Consider the following 20,103-nt stretch of genomic DNA (forward strand, 5'->3'; position numbering starts at 1 on the left):
TAGGTAACATACATTACCAATTTGCTATTTTAAGAATACCTAATAATATTTGACTATCAAACAACATCATAGTTGGGTAACACTTCTTTTATAAGTAATTTATTACAATCCTAAATAATTTTTTATTAAGTAAATGTGTAAGTTAAATTTTAAGTTTTATTTTTTTTAAAGATTGGTATATTCTTTATCTTAATATATTACTTTTTTACCCAACACTGAACATCATAATGATGTATTAAATATGTTCCCAGACTTATACTAGGCTATTAGTGTAGCTATATTTTGCAATAAGTAAAAATAATTATTCCCAAGAACAAATTTCTCCTTTTAGCTCACATTTGTCAATTGTGTGAAGTTTCGAGGGGGAAGGGAGCTGAAGAAACTGCACATGCGCAAAGGATTACATTCTGGGCAGATGAAAGCTATTGATTACATGGATTTCTGGTGCTCCTAATAAACTTTACGTCGCGCTTTTTGCTGAACTGAATTTTAATATTCAGAGCATTTGGAAGGGAGTCATATGGAATCGGATTACACTGTCCAAGAAGATAATCTAGGCGAAGAAATAATCAGGTTTATTTTTTGCGATGGCGCGATGGTTTGCGAGACACGTGATCGGCACTGTCCAATCATGGCGCGGCAGCGATAGCCATGTTTTCTTTGTTCTGGATTTATGAACATTGCTGATTAATTACGCTTTTACATGTTATGGATTTCACTGAATCAAGTCTTTAATCACTATGGGGATGCTCTTGCTATACAACGTATTTCAAAAAGAAGACGTGTTTTCTGGAATTCCCGCCTTAAAACCGGTTTTAAGCCACGCGAGTAGTTGTGTGGGTTAATCACATGACTCTCCCTCCCCCCACTTCGATCCAATGACGGGGGAAGAAGAAGTCGGACATGTTTGAGGGAAATGTGTTGAATAAAGAAACGTGGCTGAAGACAAGAAGAAATTCAGGATTTTTTCCCAACAATGAGGAGTTCGACATGTTTTGTTTTTCTTTTTTCTTTTCATTTCACTTAATCTGGATAGAGGTATATGTTAAGTGATACAGATTTATTTTATTTAGCAAAATTCGTTTTTTGATAAAATAGTAGTATTTAATGGTAAGCGTTTAATTTGAATTAATTTATTAATTACAGACGATTTGGTAATGTATTTTCTTCTACATTGTATGACATTGTTTCAAATCTGTAACCTTGGAAGTGGGGGATGGGCGGCTGTATATTCTTCTAAAAATGTGCTGTTTTACACCGTTTAAAGTTAAAGCTCGTTTAATTTATACGTTATTTAACTTCATCTTTTACATTTAAGCGTCTAACATCGTTAATATATCTAAATAAATTAATTTGATATGCGCAGCACATTGCTCTCTAAAAACACGGCTGTAAAAACTCGTTAAGTTTAAGTTGTTTTCTTCGTTTAGCTAGAAATATGGCAAAATCAAGCATATTTTAATTTTTGTACATTTATTTTGGGAGTGGTTTAAAGTTCCACGTTGGCTTTAATACACTCTTCCTTATTTCGCGTTGAAGTCTGTATATTATTAACCTAATTCGATAACTTAAATGATTTCTGGTCACTTTATTGTCTTTTGTACACATTTGTCTCTTTTATCGTGTTTTTACCAATGTGAGTCGTCGTTCGAGGAACCAAAGTTGCTGCGTCATTTCATGGCGGACACTCCTTGTAGGCCATGTTGAATCGACATAGAAGGACATCGCCTTTTCGCTTTGTCCTTTTCACTTCGTGTTGTTGGTTTTCTGTATGTTGTCAGTATAGTCAGTTTATATGTGATTTAAAAAAAAAACTACGTTTTTTTAGGTATCGGGCTGTTTTTTGTTCGGGAGAAATGTTGTATGTACTTATATCACGACGTTGCCTTTAGTCGTTAAGAGTTTTTGTCTGTTTTTTTAAAGTGATTTTTCAGACAGTCCATGAGGGACATGCTTAGCGAGCTGATCTGTACGTGTGTGTGCCGCATTTGTCTGTTGCGCGTGACTAATCGGGTGAGCCAATGGCGTGTTTCCAACCTGCACTGGATGATCGCGCCTTAGTTTTAGGGAACCAATCAGCGAAGCCTTCTGACGTAACACAGAACTCTTGAGAAACGCTGCATTTCTTGCAGTGTTATCGCATCCTTAGGTGTTCAAAACTTTTCACGAAATTGTTTTCTTAAATATTGGGTTCATAACTGAAGCAGTTTTGTTGCATAGACAAGCGGTTTTTGCTTGATAATCTAGCTTAAATCCGAAAAATCATGCTCAGGGAAGTGCATGGGCGTGGCCTGTTTGACTGACAGCTAGATTGGCCTGTAGAATACGCGTAGGCGTGTACGTATGGCGTTACAGCAGCCAATGGAGCCGTCGATGGGTTTATAAAAAGTCGGGCGGAGCCTCAGCGTCGCCATTTCATTGTAGCTCTGAGCTGGAGGATAGAGGAAGTCAGAAAAACAAGGCCGCGAAACTCGGATATTCGAGCGAAACCGGTTTATAAACAGAATCCGGATCCATCCCGATGGAAACGGCTCTTAGCCCGCCCTTTGACAGGTACCAGTTGGACTAAATGACATTACACTTGTTCTGTGAAGGAAAAATGTTGTTGGAGTATTGTCCTAATTCGGCATCTTTTGGAATTATTTTAAATTAATCACTTGTGACCTGTCGCAATAGCATCAGATGAAATGCCGGAATATTACACCTCCATTGACTTTTATTTTCAGGTGTCTGTGTTCTTGAGGGGACTAAATGTAAACAGCGTCGGTTTGGGATAGTCTTGAAGTTTTAAAGTGTGATTTTTAACGAGCAGCTGCCGCCTGCCGGTGTTTACTGCGCAGGCGCGTTTTCGCTCACTGACACGGCTAGTGGATAAAATGACGGCTATTTTGTTGATGTTCAAACTGACAAGTTAGACAAATACAAAGCCAGTTATATCTCTCAGATAGTTCGAACTGTAGTAACGTCTTGTCTGTCGTAAAACACGCCGGGATAGTGTGCGAAAGAGAAATTAGCATGCTTTGCTAAAGCTATCAGCGACCAGTCTCTTATACAGTCTCAGCAGTTGCTGGGTCTTTATTAAATACGAGTTGATTTAATATTTGTACAATTTTCGTTATCCGAGTGAAGGTTATGATACAATGCCTCCAATATTTCTTCCTCGACTGTTTTAGTTACTGTATTGATGTGAAGTTGGAACTTGGAATGTAAAATAGGTTACCGTTACCTTTAACGTTAGTCATTCTGAAACCCATGTTGAGTTGAGCTTCCGCCTCATACCACGTGGACTTTTGTCAACATTTAACGCGCGGAAGGCCGCAGCTTCGTGCTCGAGCCTGTAGATCGCATCTCGACTGCTTTTGTTTTCGACTGTCAATGATTTGTGAAATCTAATGGCACAACGCTGAATAATAATTCGTGTAATTGTTTCGCTTTTGGTTGCTTAGCAACGCGAGTCGTTAAACGAGCCGCATGAAGCCTGCCATCTGCCCCCTCCCAACCATCATAAACTAGAGACAGAGTAAATTAGACGTGTTCAATGTTTCATTTATTCAAAGATTGTTTGTAAACCAACATTTTTCTTGACTGAAAATAAAACGTTTTCTATGTGAACTGATTGTGATTTTGTATCATTTAGTAACTTTTTAATTTAAAAGAAATTGCATGTTTTAACTTTATTAAAAATGTGTGATGGATATGTGCAACTACAAAAGTGCAACAGCCTGTCTGCATTCAGTATTCTTCAGTTTGTTCTGTGTTCATCAGTCCTTACTGGGGCAGGTATGCAACTGTCTGGAAGGCATGAGAGCAGTAATATATGCAGCAAGAGTGAACATCTACCTCAAGTGTTGTAGTTAATTTTTACATTTCTAAACGTTATGTTTGCAATACATTTACAATTATTGCATCAGTATTGCTATCAGAGCAGTCCCAGTGAACACTGAATCCCAAAAGGATGCACATGAAAGATTGTGATGTGATATGAAGTTAAACAGTTAGGCTTCAGAAGGTAAGTTTACAGAGGAAAGAAGATTCTGAACGCTGGGATGTTGGGAAAAAAGCCAATACACTATGCTTTTGTTACTAAAAGGTATTGTCATTTTACATTAACAGTAAAATGTAGAAAGGGCATTTTAACTTCCTTTTTGATGCATTACTGAATATGTGAACTAACTTAATTGCAATAGCTAATTTCCTCTGGTTTTAAAACTAAAGGTCATCATTTTAATTTTAAATCTATATGCTTATACGAGATGTTTAATGCAAAATCAAAAGTTTGGGTAGATGTAAGACGAGGGTATTTACTGTCTTTAAAGGAACAAAGTAATGTTATATATATATATATATATATATATCTATATCAATATCATAAAATAAAACTCTTGTTTTGGTGGAATTGTTAGTGAAACTAAGGCTTCAGGGAATTGATTTGTCATTCATACTGTTTGTTTTAAAAGCCCACAGTCATTGGATAATGCCTCAGATAAACATACAAACACAACCCGATCTGGGTAATTAGGTCTATTGAAGGTCACGCCCCCAGTTTCCAGCTGAACTGTGGCGTATTGATCTGGAATGTTTCTCAGCAGAACTCATCCATGCCTGGACAGATAAACCGCTGTAGGGCCAGCTCACTCTTCATGGTTGTTGCTTGTTATAAGACAAACATGATTAGTCATAACCTTTGAGATCTATAAAGAGCTGCCGATCAGAGATGACTCACCAAGTTTCACATCATTAAATCATACAGCTGCTCTATTTATTGTTCATAAGTTCTATATTTATGGGTATACTTGGTGTCGGTATGAAACAATATTCCAATATGAATTATATACTCTTGGGTTTTCTCCGCGTGCCTCATCTCCATGTGCCCGTTCTCCACAGCTCCCTGGGCGGGTGCGACGGCATGCAGGGGCTCACCATGATGGAGCAGACCATCTCTGGACCCGGCAAACGCATCCGCAAGCCGTCGCTGCTGTACGAAGGGTTTGAGGGACCCGCTCTGCCACACATAGCTCAATCTGGACCCCCTCAGCCCGCTGTGCGGGACCCCTCAAGGCAGGGCCGAATGACCAATCAGCTGCAGTTCCTCCAGAAGGCTTTAGTGAAGACGCTGTGGAGGCATCACTTCGCCTGGCCTTTCCACGAGCCTGTAGATGCTGCCAAACTTAACCTTCCTGTAAGTTGGTTGTTCCAGAAAAATGGACTGTTCAGGGGTAGTTTGTTTGAATGATTTTAAATATTTAACAAGATGATGCGAGTTATACCTCAAGTGTCTGTGTGTGGTGGAGCTCATTTCAAAGTTTTAACCATAATAGTGAAAGTTTATCATTTGCATGTGTTTTTAAAGGGACAGTTCACTTAAAAAATGAAAATTGTCATTTACTTAACCTCCAAATTCCAAACTATTTGTTCTTCTGTTGAAAGCAAAAGAAGATATTTTGAAAAATATTGGAAACCTGTAACTATTGACATCCACAGAAGAAAAACTTAAACCATGGAAGTGAATGGTTACAGGTTTCCAACATTCTTTAAATATTTTTTTTTGTGTGTGTTAAACAGAATAAAACTAATTGTCAAACTGGTTTGTAGTAAGTGAACTGAGATGAAATTTTATTTATATATATATATATATATATATATATTTATTAATTTACTTGAAAGTAAGACACAAGAATATAACAATACTGTTTTTAATCATTTTATGATGAAGACTGTCTTTACATTTTGTTTATTCAACTCAACTCTCCAGAAAACCATAAAGCACAGTTTATTTCTTTAAAACACTCTTTAATTTTAGTTTTTAATTTATAAATATGCGCTCATCTACAATATCAAACATTTAAAATCATTCTAGAACAGTTAACTAAACAGAGCTGTTCAAGAATCTGGTGAAATCTGGTGTGTTCCTATAATTTAGAAAACCAACATATCACAATGTCAGTTTCCGCTACACTCTGCAGCTCCTGTGTGTGGTTTTTCTGCCATATTAAAGCCTCTTTTATGTCACGCAGGATTATTATAACATCATTAAGCAGCCTATGGACATGGGGACCATCAAGAAGCGACTGGAGAACAATTATTACCGCAGTGCCAGCGAGTGCATGCAGGATTTCAACACCATGTTTACCAACTGCTACATCTACAACAAGGTCAGTCGGTTAATTTCTGTTTGGATAAAAAGTTCTCAGACTTGTTTTGGTGCAGCCCTTGGATTTGTTCCATTTTAAGTCGCTCAGGTCTTCTACTCGGCCTGTTCTGGTGCGAGTTACATGCATCAGTGGTATTGTCTAGAGACTGTCATGTGATCTAAAAGTCATCTGTTTATTAAAGCCCACAGATGATATCGTCCTGATGGCTCAGTCTCTAGAGAAGGCTTTCCTGCAGAAGGTTGCACAGATGCCTGAAGTGGAGGAAGAGATTCCTGCACCTGTCCCCAGAGGAAAACAAAGCAAACCAAAAAAAGGCCAAAAATTATGTAAGGATGTGGTGAAATTACCAGATTATATTCTTTCTTTACATTCAGTTATATTCGATATTAATTTAAGGTTTCTATAAATTTTCCTATCTATCTATCTATCTATCTATCTATCTATCTATCTATCTATCTATCTATCTATCTATCTATCTATCTATCTATCTATCTATATCTATCTATCTATCTATCTATCTGTAGTTCTATCTGTAGTTCTATCTGTAGTTCTATCTATATCTATATTGCCTAATTCTATTTATGTTGTTCTATCTATATCTATCTTGCCTAATTCTATCTATCTGTCTATCTATATAGCCTATTTCTATCTATCTGTCTCTATCTGTCTGTCTATCTATCTTTTTAATAGTGTTAAACATTCATTGTGTGTTTTTAAGAAGATTCATATGAAATTGGGTCAAATGGTGCTGTTTGTTTATGGATGTTTGCTTTTATTTTTATTTTCATGTTTTGTCTCTGTTTTAGTCTCAGGTGGGATCACGACAGCTCATCAGGTTCCTGCCATATCTTCTCTCTCTCAGCTGGCTTACTCTCCTCCAACTCCAGACACCCCAGACTCAGTGCTTTCTACGCCACCACAGACGCTTATAACCAAGAACTTTCCTCCTCCTCCGTTACACAGCACGCCTGCGCTTTTGGGCCTCCCGCCTACACAACCCACTGCTAAGGTAAGGTTAACAGTTTCCTTTTGAATGCAATATAACGCCAACATGTTACAGGGTTTCTGCTAGGTCTCAAAGTGTACAATTTCAAAATCAGACATTTTATGCCTTAAAATCCCTTACGCAAGCTGAATGATTGAGTTCTAGGTCATTTTAAGGATAGTTCACCCCAAAATGATCTCCTGCCATCTGGTTTTAAACCTCTAGTGTAGAACAGAAAAGATTGAGTGTTGAACATGAAGGCAGATATTTTGAAGAGTACTGGCTGCTGACACCAACCAACTTTTATATTGGAAAGTAAGTTACTATGGATGTAATTTTTGGGTGTAATATTACTTTATTTCTGTATATTCATATTTCTATTGATATTATTGCTGAACAAAAGTTACTCACGTCCAGAATAAAAGTTTTTAACATGATTTAAATGTGTATATATGTATATGGAATATATGATACAAATTATATATAAATTTAAATATCTAACAAAATTGGTTTGTTTATATTTTTAATCACATGAGTGTCTGTGGGGTCTTAAAGTATTGTAAGTTGATAAATCAATGTAAAAAAAAAGGCCCTTATAAGTCTTAAATATTATTTTGCAAGGTGTTATATCATTTTTGATCATGCAATATGTGGTTGTATGTCAAAGTTTGCCGGAAAGAAATCTGTGAATATCAGGATGCTGTGTAGTTTATGAATCAATGAAATCCTGCTAGATTTGACCTCATGCTGATTTATTTGCTACAGTAATCAAGGCAACACCATTATTTCTGCAGATCTATAGGCGCCAACCTGCTGAATAAGCTAGATTTAATAGATATGTATTCAGTATATGAATAACCTTTTAGTTTTGGATTAGTTTCTAACATTAATATTCAGTAAATATACTGTAAGTTAAAATTGAGTGTTGAAAAGTAGTTTTAAGGTCTCAATGTATTGAAAGAGTTTTAAAAAGGGTCTTAAAGGTATTAAATTTCACTCTCTGATTCCTGTGCAAACTCTGCACATGTACATAATATATATATATATATATATAAGCACTACTATATACCAATTTATCTAGTAGTCATGAAATTCTCCAACAGCATGCTCAAATGATTTATAAGAACAGTAAACCACAAAAAGCCATATTATGACAAAATTAAACAAAGCACCTAAAATTATATAATGGCATTAAAACATTATTCTTCCGCTAAACAAAGTAGTTCCTCAGAAACGGTGGTTGTGGTTGCAACAAAATGGTTAAGCCATGCAGGCACTGCAGTATGCTCTGGTGCAGCAATGCTGATGTAATTAGGTCACAGGTGTGTGTTTGTAGAATATTTTACAACAGCTCAGTCTGCAGCTCAGCCAATCACGATCTAGCACTGGAGCTGTCTGTTTTATAATCAATTTTAATGTTTTGATTCTGTGATGTTTTCAGTTCTTTCACTATTTAAAGTATAGTTTGCTTTATTAACTCTACAAATAAGAAAAACAATGTGAAGCATGTCTGCAGTTTCATTTATAAATGATACTGTTTTAAATTTGACTTATAAATAAAAAAAAAATAAATAAATAAATAAATATTTAGAAATCATGTATTAGATGAGTTGAGCTAATCTTTCTCCATCTTTTCAATAGAAAAAAGGCGTTAAACGCAAGGCAGACACGACCACCCCCACCACCACAGTCATGCCCCTCACTTTGGGTGTAGGAGGCATGGGGATGGGTATGGGCATGGGAATGAGTATGGGAATGGGCATGGGGATGGGTCTGGGTGGAGACTCCCCACTCACCCTCTCCAATATGGGCATGGATTCCAAACAGAGCCTGTCCCTCAGCCTGGGCATGTCTCTGGAGGACAAAGTTCCAGCCAGGCGAGGTGGCAGTGGCCGGCCCATCAAACCACCTCGGAAAGACTTGCCCGACTCGCAGAACCAACATCAGCCAGTGCGGCGAGGAAAGCTGAGCCAGCAGCTCCGATACTGCAGCACCATCCTCAAAGAGCTGCTGTCCAAGAAGCATACGGCCTACGCCTGGCCTTTCTACAAGCCAGTGGACGTGTCTTCACTGGGACTCCACGATTATTACGATATCATCATGTATCCCATGGATCTGAGCACAATTAAGGTGTGTGTGTAAAGAAGTCTGAGTGTGTTGTGATGTTGTAAAATGAATGAGATGTTCATGTTTGTTTGTCAATCTTGCAGAGGAAGATGGATCATCGGGAGTACAGAGATGCACTGCAGTTTGCTGCTGACGTCAGGCTCATGTTCTCCAACTGTTACAAGTACAATCCTCCAGATCACGATGTGGTGGCCATGGCCCGGAGACTGCAGGTAGGGAGATTTGCATTTACAGCTGCATGATTGAGTTTTAAGTCTACTACACTCAAGATAGTTTATCATAGTTACACTCATTTGAGAAAGGCATTTCAATTTTTTCATTGTTAGCACAAATTAAGAAGGCTGGAATTATTCATATGATACATTTCTCTTAAGGTTCAATAACTATATAACGTGATAAAAAAGAAATAAATTCTGTAAATAATGTCTGTACAGATATAAACATAATGATAATGATAGGCTGTAGACATTTTTATTCAATATGGATCATTCTAGCAACACAAGCATGCCAACAGCCAGTTAGTTCATCTTGGTAATAAGCTTTCAGTACAACCCTTCTAAATAAAAACAAATGATTTAACTTAAAGTTCTGCAACAAATATATATTATAATGTACCTGTTTAAATAAGAAAAAAAAAAGTATTTTTCAGCAAGATGATTCATTATCCATTTTTTAACAAATGTATGCAGTTCTTTGAGTCATTTATCTAATAAAAATTTGTAATAGCATTTTTATTTCATTACATTTTAAAAGATTGGTTAAATTGTTTTAAAGCTTTATTCATCGTTTCATTTGATACAGTTCTGCTGATAAAGTTTTAATAAGAAACCAGAAAAACTGAATTGGAAAACACGAATAAATGGATTTGATGGGACCCTAAATTGAAAGGTATGCATGTAGAAACCATTTCCTCACGCATTAATTCTAAAATTATTATTGGAATAAATATAAATACTGGGGCGAAGCAGTGGAGCAGTAGGTAGTGCTGTCGCCTCACAGCAAGAAGGTCGCTGGTTCGAGCCTTGGCTCAGTTGGCGTTTCTGTGTGGAGTTTGTATGTTCTCCCTGCTTTCGCGTCTGTTTCTTCCGGGTGCTCCGGTTTCCCCCACAGTCCAAAGACTTGCGGTACAGGTGAATTGGGTTGGCTAAAATTGTCCGTAGTGTATGAGTGTGTGTGTGGATGTTTCCCGGAGATGGGTTGCAGCTGGAAGGGCATCCACTGCGTAAAAACTTGCTGGATAAGTTGATGGTTCATTCCACCACTAAGCCGACAAGAAAATGAATGAATATAAATACTGGATCATATGAGGAAAATGTATGATCATATTTTAACTAACTTTGACCAGATCTACAATCATATTTAAAAAAAAAAATCCTTTAAATCTTAAAATTGTAAACATATTTTAAATGTTAAAACACTGATATTGATTCCACAATTTGTTAACACTTTTTATTATATAAAAAAGGCAGATTTAGTAGCATTTGCTTCATTAAAACAGAATATCAAATGCAGGTCACTATGGAAAACTATGTTGTGCATTGCAAAAATAGTGCTCATTTGCTTCGTTGCCAGATTGAAAAGATTAATAAAACACACTGTGTAAAAAATACACTTTAAATGGACGAACAGCTTTTACTGTAAATGCAGAACTTATAAATGCTTCAAAATATATTAGAATAAATTCAGTAAACTAGCAATGGGGGCTACCATACTTAATTGACAAGGCAAGTTTACCTCTGTAGCACATGGTAATTCAAAGTGCTTTACATAAACAGGAATAGACAAAACATAAAATACAAATATAAGAACATAAAAAAAGAATAAAAATTATTTAAAACTGATTTAAATGTGTAAAAACGTTTTAAGGGCATGAAAAAGAAAAGAAAGACATAATGGTGCGATCTGTGGGACATAGCACAGTGCTCATCCAGTAAAGGCACAGCCAAACAGATGTCCTGACAAAGAAAGCTTGAAAAAGTTGCAACTAAAATCTGATTATTCAGGCAGCTGTAACTGCACTTCTATTTACACACATTTCAAACTGCTTGCAAAAAAAATCTATGCAGACCGAACATTAAAAATGTCTTCCCTCTGTAATTCAGGACGTGTTCGAGTTCCGCTTCGCCAAGATGCCTGACGAGCCCCTGGAGTCTCTCCCACCTGCATCCCTGGGCGGCGGTCTAGGCGGTGACTCCTCCTCTTCCTCCTCCTCTTCCTCCTCGTCCTCAGAGAGTGACGTGAGCAGCGAGAGTGAGAGCGAGAGCAGCCCGAGCTCTGACAGTGAGGAGGAGAGAGCGCATCGCCTGGCCCAGCTTCAGGAACAGGTGTGTACACAGGTAGCGGCTGAGCTTTCTTCCAGCACACATGGCTTAATCTGAGCGGTGTGGTGGCCGCGGGTATACAAACGCTCACTGACTCGATCACTCGCTTGTGTGTGCAGTTGAGGGCCGTTCATGAGCAGCTGGCGGCGCTGTCCTCCACGCCCATCATCAAACCCAAGAAGAAGAAGGAGAAGAAAGACAAGAAGAAGAAAAAGAAGCCGGAGAAGCATAAGCGAAGCAGGAGCGTGATTGAGGATGAGGTGGTCATGCGGCCGGCCAAGATCCCCAAACTCCCCAAGACACCAAAGAGCAGGAGCAACAGCAAAGCGGCGACGTCAACGCAGAGCAAGAAGAGCTCAAACAAGAAGAGCAACAAGAGCAAGTACGTCTCCGTTCACCCTATTTACCAGGGTTTTACAAGTCCGATTCAAGAGTAAAAATTTAGGCCTTCATTTTCACTGAAGTATTGTGTATAGGCAGTGGTGGAAAGGGTACTGAAAAAGCATACTCAAGTAAAAGTACCGTTACTTGCCTAAAAATGTAAAGCGAGTAAAAGTATCTATTGTAAATATTACTGAGTAAAAAGTAGAGCTGTCTAAAGAACTCGAGTAGTGAGTATTACACTGTAAAAAGCTGATGCGTTTACGTAATTTGTGGATGTGTAAACGTAACATTCTATAGTGCATTTAGTGTGTGCTTGCTGGGCAATAAATGTCATAAGACATTAATATTAGGTTAGATTTAGGTCATGGCGTCAGATGAACGAAATTCATCGTCTATCCAATGTCTATAGACAACATTATTTTGATGTCCAATAATTAAATCAAATGATGTTGATATTTGTTTGATTTTAGGTTGTTAGAAAGTTACTAAAATCCAACATTGAGCCAACATCTTAAACCAACGTCGTATTGATGGCAAATACTGACATTTACTTATCAGATACGACAACCAAAATCCAACATCTAATAGAGGGCATAGTGGTAACATCCACACAATGTCAAGCTGTAACATTAGTCGTTGATATTTGGTTGATTTTAGGTCGGACATTGACGTCGGCATGAAGTTGGGTTTTGAGGTCAACTGTATTTTCATTTCCAAACAAAATGCAACGTCTCTACTATGTTGGGGTACAATGTCAATCTAATGATGTGTGTCTGCTGGGTGTTTTAGGCCATTTTGATCATCATGCAGTAAACACTCGTCATCTTCTCATCAGTGATATGCTTCCAAACAGTTTCTAGGTGAATGTGTGCAAATCTTCATGGACACCTTTAATTCTTTCAAACAGTTTGCTGCAATTATTAATCGCACATTTCTTGAGGTAGTTCATTAAGATGCGATTTACCTTCCATGTGCTTATTACAGTAAAACTCGATGGTATAGCTGAGCACAGAGGAATTGTATATCAAATGGAATTTAATGGGTTACATTTTATGGAAAAAAAAATAACGTTTTGATTTATTTCAGGGGTACATCTTGCATTGTTTACTGATATTTTGACCAATTAAATTTAACAGAAGGCCTTTCAGGCTCATTTTATAGCAATAAAGAATAAGGTCACTGACCAGTGGTGCTGCAAACCCACCAATGACTGTTTGTTGCAGGGACATACAAAAGTCTAACTTAAGAGAGACGTTCTTTTGTAAATGTAATTGAATAATTTAGGCCACATTTTTATGCAACCAAGCAAACCACATGCTTATTATATTAATCAAGGCCATAATGTTTGCCAATAAGTGCAAAGATAATCCAGATGCCCCGAATATGAATCAGGCGTAATACTCAATTCTCCAATTCTCAAATTAAAACCTGCAGAAAGCCAGACGTGCTGAAATTTGAGTTTAGACATTTTAATCATAAAAATGTATTCAAGCCAGAACGAGAGTATAGTGCCTTGACATATCAGCCTAAAAAACAGCAAAACTTTTAATTGTCTGTCTGTCATGGTACACAATGTAACTACAGAAGAATCAGATTTAAATATTTAATAAATATAATTTTTAAAAAAATATTGAAACTCAGACATTTTTGAGTGAGATGCTAACGGTCTAATCTGATTCAATGATCTATGATAAGCTAAGCTAATAGTTCCCCCGCCAGATCCTGAGATCAGCTGAATGGGAAAAAAATGGTAAAACTCTGTTGTTTAACTGGGGGGCTGTAAAATGAGCCAATTTTCAGAAAATCAGGTTTAAGACTCCCTTAAATGCCCCAACAGTTCTTTAAAATATTCATTGTCTGAATATGTGTTGTATATATTGAGATGTAGTTTGTTTATTAGTCCAAATATACATTATTACAACTACAAACGAGACTAAAAATGTAATTCTCAATCTCAAATACTATTCATAAATAAATAAAGTTTTAAAATGGACTTGGTCAAGCCTGCAGAAACCCAGACTTGCTGAAATAAGTCAGTTTAGAAATCTTAATCACTAAAACTTATTTCTTTTTCCTCAGGTCATCAAAGAAAGCTCAGCCCACGTTTTTCCCACCGCCACTGAGCCACAGTGGCCTCACACCTCACTACGACTCCGAGGAAGAGGAGGAAACCAGTCCCATGAGCTACGACGAGAAGCGGCAGCTCAGTCTGGACATCAACCGTCTGCCGGGGGAAAAACTGGGCCGCGTGGTTCACATCATCCAGTCCAGAGAGCCCTCGCTGAGAGACACCAACCCTGAGGAGATCGAGATCGACTTCGAGACCCTCAAACCATCCACACTGAGAGAGCTGGAGCGCTACGTAATGATGTGCTTACGAAAGAAACCACGCAAACCCTTCGGTAAGAGTCAAATCCTTCTTGTGAGAGGAAATACAGCAAGCAGAAACACACTTTGGGCTTTTTGGCCTTTCATAACAATAGAATGACATCCATTAGAGGCAAAAATCTCAGAGCTTTTTTTTTTTTTTTTTCCAAACTAAAACATCCATTTTTGTGCCGCTTGATCAATTTGTGATTGTAGATTTATTTTACAATATATATTTTTAGAGATTGTTTATTTTCCTCATTCATTAAACTTTAAACCTCCACTTCAGCTGCACCAACATAAACCAAACTTATTAATGTCTAATATTCTGAAGGTTTTACAAAAGGGTTTGATCCTACAGAATTCACCAGATTATATACAGCTCTTATACTGTCTGTTTTGAAGTATTTTCTTTGTTTTCATTTATTTCTTTGTGATAAGTAGATTAAAGAAAAACTGATGTAAAAAAAATTAACAAACTTTATCCAATGTTCAGATTTTTGTGCTTAATCTATGCACACAATACATTCTAATTAAATGTTTCATCTGCATATTTAAACAAACCTAATGTTAGAAAACTAATGTAATCCATCGGCTGGGAAAGTATGTGGATAAATATTAGTTGTTTTTTTTACTCTCTTCTCCTGCCGTGTCTTGCCTTTACTGTATGCTTGATTTGCTTAAAAGGCTTGTTTGAGAGTTCTTAAGACGCTAACAGTAATCTAAAACTAGACTTTAACCCATAATGCACTGTGCTGCCGCGCCTTATGCTATTCAGCACACTTCACACTTAGATCATCTGCTCTTTACTCTTCCTGTGAACAAACACAATACTCTTCTTTCATTCCTTCACTGTGTGACTCACACATCAACATTGACTAGAGGTTAATTATATGACAACAGGAGACAATATGATGGCTTTCATAAGCCTGCACTTACTAATCAGAAGTATAATAAAACTGACAGATTTTAAAATGCTGATAAGAATTATTATTTTTTTTGTGTCACATGATCCTCCTTGGTGCTTAATTTTTTAATTTTATCTTATTGTGAAAAATTGCTTATTTTTTGGAATAGAAAGAGAGCAACATTTATTTAAACTAGACACCTTATATTAGTGTAAGAATAACTACTGTCTGTTTTGCTCATCTCTGCTGAATTTAAGCGTTCATTATTTGTATTGTTTTACTTTTCATTTTGTGAAACTTCATTGAACCTCTATATTAAACATTTATTATTTGGGTAGAATTCTGATGCTATTTACATGATTTAGATTTATGACCTATTTGTTGTTGTCATTACTCTTTAATGTCCACGTGAAAACAAAATTTACAATGTTTATTTTGCTGGCGCACTTCATTTGTCTCAAGTTTCAGTTCAACAGTTTAGGTGAAATATGCTTAGCCACGCCCCTCTTTAGTTTGCAGCAAGTGAAAGCTAGGAGGAGGAGCACAAAAGTAAAACTCCGCCCCCTACTCAATATTCTGATTCAGTTGGAAATACATCATCAACATACTAAAATTAGACTCAGGTTGATGCGCACTTTCATGTTTGAGAGAAAAAAATCTTTACTCTGATTTACTGCAAATAAAATGTATTAATTGAAAAAAAATTACAACAGAATATGTTTTACTAATAAATATCCACTTGGGTGGTATAATTTTTTTTAGTTGTAGTAGTTGTAAGTAAAGGTTTATTTATAAAGCACCTTTCCCAGACATTGACTCACAAAGTGCTTTACAATAAAAGAAAACAAGTAAAAGAACACATCAATAAAAGAAAATGTGTTAAAACATATTAAAACAAGTTAAAATCCAAATACAGAAACACTTATACTGGTAATTAAAAGCTTGACCAAAAAGATGCATTTTAAAATGTTGAATGTCTCAGTGTTATATTATTATTATTATTATTATTATTATTTATTTATCTTTTAATGTTTTGGGACTCTCTTGATTGGTTCACTGGATCACAAAATATGACGGCAAGATGTGTTTGTGCTAACAACTGTACCTGGGTGCCAATTTTAAAATCTAATTACATTTATTAATCCTTTTTTTGTTTGTTATTTTTTTGTACATTTTGGTACATTTATTGATATAGATTTATTTTGTTGTTACTTTTATTGAATTTTTTTATTTTGGGATTATTTATTCTGTTGGCTAATGGTGACATAACATACAGCAAATAAGTGGGTCTATTTAGTTTTGTAAACATTAATTAAAAGCTAAAACATATTTTATATATGAAGTTTTTAGTTGCAATACTCCTAAAATCATTCCGCATAAATCCGCAGATTTTTCTTTTACAAAATTCTGCAAAGTAAATGCAAAAAAAAAAAAAAAAATTGGCATATTCGGTCTGGCTCTATTTATGGATGTCTGTATTGTGAAGATTGACTAAATGGTGACATACAGCACTTCCAACAATATAAATAAAAAATCGACACTAAACCCTAGACACAGCATGGTAGATTTGACTGAATGTGTCTGTGAATGTGTTTCCTCTAGTGGCCATAAAAGGCTCTGCAGGTAAATCTCGTGAGGAGCTGGCTCTGGAGAAGAAGAGAGAGCTGGAGCGGAGACTGCAGGACGTCAGCGGACAGCTCAACTCCGTCAAGAAACCACAGAAAACCAAAGGTAGAGCCCCAGAAGATGAACACACAATCACTCACACACACACTCATGATCATGTTTAAAGCAGAACCGTGAATGACCTCTTCTGTCTTTCTGTATTTCAGCGGAGAAGCCGTCAGCGGTGGAGCCTCACGCAGTGGCGTCACGTCTCAGCGCCAGCAGCTCCAGCTCAGACTCTTCATCATCCTCCTCCTCTTCCTCATCCTCTGACACAAGTGAATCAGACTCAGACTGAGCAGATGATGATGATGATGATGATGATAGAAAAAAAAACATGCACTCCATCCCAGATCACGACATGCAGAGAGAGACAAATAAAGAACAGGCTTTCTCTTTACAGAGAATTCTGGGAAAAATAAAGGGTGGAGGAGGAGCTGATGGGGGAAATCAGAGCAGGGTGTTGTCTGATTGGAGACTGGTTTCCATTAGTTCATCCTCCTCCGCTCTGTGTATATACCTGTATAAAGATATATAAATATCTATTTTTCTTTTATAAAGAAGAATTTTAAGCAATTCCCTGGTAGGGAAGACAATGATTTTCTTTTTGTGAATCTTTTATGTTGCTTTCTTTCTCTCCTCCTCTTTTTTTCGTGTAAACTATGAATTATTTGTCCTAAAGAAAACAAAAGGCTTGGAGTGGAAACTGCTGTCACTTGTGTTTGCATGAGCGAGAGAGAGGGTGGGTGTGTGTGTGTGTGAGTGAGAATGTGACATTGACACCAGTGCTTTTCCTGGTGGATTTACACACACTGCACATACATGGATGTGTTGTGCATTTGAATAAATAAAAACAGAAGCTCCACCTATTCAAATGAAATCATCTGTAGTAATGGAGAACAGGGCATTAGGTGACCTGTCTCTTTTACCGGGTGATCTGTTGGCTTCAGTGGCGTTTTAAAACTTGAATCTGATCTCCATCATCCAGCCTGCTTTATTCTGAGTTTCAAAATCTTCATTGTTTCTTACACAAACTTGCCGAGTCTGGCTCTGTGAATCCGCCGGGCCACATGAGCGTCTGTTTTTCTGCATACATAAATTATTGGAACGGTCGTGTGGTTTCGGTGCTGGATTGCGGAGCAGATGCGAGTGTTAGATGCACTATCGGACACACAGCTGAGTCACGAGCTGTGGAGATCAATACTGTTCTGTACATCTTGCTTTTTGACTTAGGATCTGCGTTTTGTTTTAGTGTTTATAATTATTTGCTCTGAGAATTCATGCACAGATTGAGTTTTTTTTACCCTCATAAGTCAGAATTTCAATACTTGGAAATGTAGGTTCAGTGTCATAAGACATGCTGTTACAACAACAAAGATTTCTCGGTCTCTTTTCTCTCTGGAGATGTTGTACATATGCACCAGTTTGATGAGCTGATCTGTGTTTCCTGCATTAGTTTGTCTTGTTTACATCGGCCTTCAGCTCTTCTCTTCAGTCTTGTGGCTGGTTTTTCCACAGCTCGTTATGGTTTAAGACGATTACAAAAAACAAAAACAAAAAAAACAGAACGAAGTGAAACCTCATGCTGTAAGCATCGTCTCAACAGATGCTTCATGCAACCATAATTCTCATCTGAAATACGTCACGTTAATAAAGGGGGTGAGAAGTCCTAAAACAACTTTCTGGCTCTGTGTTTTCTCTACAGGATGCTTCATCAGCACTTTATTTTACAGCACAGTTCCACGTTCAAATGATGGACTTTTTAAATAAATGTTATAAATATACAATATGCCTTGTCCTACCCACAGCCCCAATATATGTACATACGGTAAAATAAGACTCAACCCATATTTTTATATGAACTAGCTCTACAAATTGAGAAATTGTGGTCAACTAAATTTAAAAATATTAAAATCTAGATTAGTTATTTTTCCACAAGTAATCCTCAAGACCACATATCTTATATTTCATATACAGGCACGTGCACACATAGGGCTCAAGCTGTGCACATGCCCTTTTTAGTGTTGAATAGAAAGTGCCCTTCCAAAGTGATCTGATCTGAATGACCTAGTATTTATATATTAGTATTTAAAATATAAAAATAACTAAATATAAAATATATTACTAATAAAACTAAATAATGAAAAGTATTCATTAAATTAAAATAAAAAATATTGAATTAAATATAATTGAAAATAAATTCACTTAATTTTCATGAAAATTTTCTATTTGTTTTTATTTCTATTAAATTAAAGATTATTCAAAATATACAGGTGAAATAGAAGGTTTAAAAAGTCTTATTTGTTATATTGCAGCTAGAATAAAAGCACTTTGAAATTTTTAAAAAACCATTTTAAGGTGAAAATTATTAATCCCTTTAAGCTTTTTTTTCGATAGTCTACAGAACAAACCATCGTTATACAATAGCTTGCCTAGTTACCCTAGTTAAGCCTTTAAATATAACTTTATAAGCTGTATAGAAGTGTCTTGAAAAATATCTAGTAAAATATTATTTACAGTCATCATGGCAAAAATAAAATAAATCAGTTATTAGAAATAAGTTATTAAAACTATTATGTTTAGAAATGTGTTGAAAAAATAAATCTCTCCGTTAAACAGAAACTGGTGAAATAATAAACAGGGGTGAATAATTCTGACTTCAACTGTGTGTATAATGAAAACCAATATAAATGGAAAAACTAAAAACAGCATTAGCTAAAAAACTGACTGAACATTAATAAAACAAACTAAAATACTAAACAAACAGTATAAATAATATTAAAATGTGACTAACATTGCATTTGAACAACGACCCAACAAATTAGTAAAAATAAAAACAAAACAATTAAAAGCCAATTAAAATGTGAAGAGATAACAGGCTTACATTCTTATAATGTCTTTCTGCTGCATACATCTATTGCAAAAAAGCACAGAAGTAAACATCAACCATTAATCATCCTATAATAATGAAACCGTAATCATCCAGGATAAATCTAAAAAGATGTTTTTCTTTTCTTCCTGCAAGATTAATTTATCAGAAGGACTTTATGAAGTGAAATATAAAGCCTTAATGTACTCTGCTTTTGCATGTGTGGATATTTATTTCCCCCTGGTGTTGTTCATCACTGCTGATCTTAATAAAGACTTAAACACACAACTTACCTATGATGATCACCTCAGACTCATTACACATC

The 20,103-nt window shown here is 36.3% G+C and overlaps 1 protein-coding gene across 10 annotated transcripts; it reads left to right on the top strand.

Annotated features, from left to right (window-relative positions):
- Positions 1-386: 386 nt before the first annotated feature.
- On the top strand, positions 387-18,587 carry brd2a (bromodomain containing 2a). 10 transcript variants are annotated; one of them, XR_015515703.1, is made up of 13 exons: positions 387-1,038; positions 4,885-5,179; positions 6,015-6,152; positions 6,334-6,478; positions 6,959-7,161; positions 8,779-9,267; positions 9,348-9,476; positions 10,066-10,152; positions 11,367-11,588; positions 11,705-11,967; positions 14,049-14,371; positions 16,847-16,975; positions 17,077-18,587. XR_015515703.1 is itself a non-coding variant. In XM_087293877.1 (12 exons), the coding sequence occupies exons 2-12, from the start codon at positions 4,907-4,909 to the stop codon at positions 17,205-17,207; spliced, it is 2,457 nt and encodes an 818-aa protein (XP_087150003.1). In that variant the 5' UTR covers positions 387-1,038; positions 4,885-4,906; the 3' UTR covers positions 17,208-18,587. The 10 variants fall into 10 exon arrangements, 6 of the variants coding, with proteins under 6 accessions (XP_087150003.1, XP_087150005.1, NP_571275.2 ...); XR_015515704.1 differs by having other exon boundaries at positions 11,367-11,600; positions 17,077-17,225; XR_015515702.1 differs by lacking the exon at positions 387-1,038 and adding an exon at positions 2,410-2,553 and having other exon boundaries at positions 11,367-11,600.
- The last annotated feature ends 1,516 nt before the right edge of the window (positions 18,588-20,103 follow it).

Source organism: Danio rerio, chromosome 19 (assembly GCF_052040795.2).
Source record: "Danio rerio strain M-AB ecotype USA chromosome 19, GRCz13ab, whole genome shotgun sequence".
NCBI lineage: Eukaryota > Metazoa > Chordata > Actinopteri > Cypriniformes > Danionidae > Danio > Danio rerio.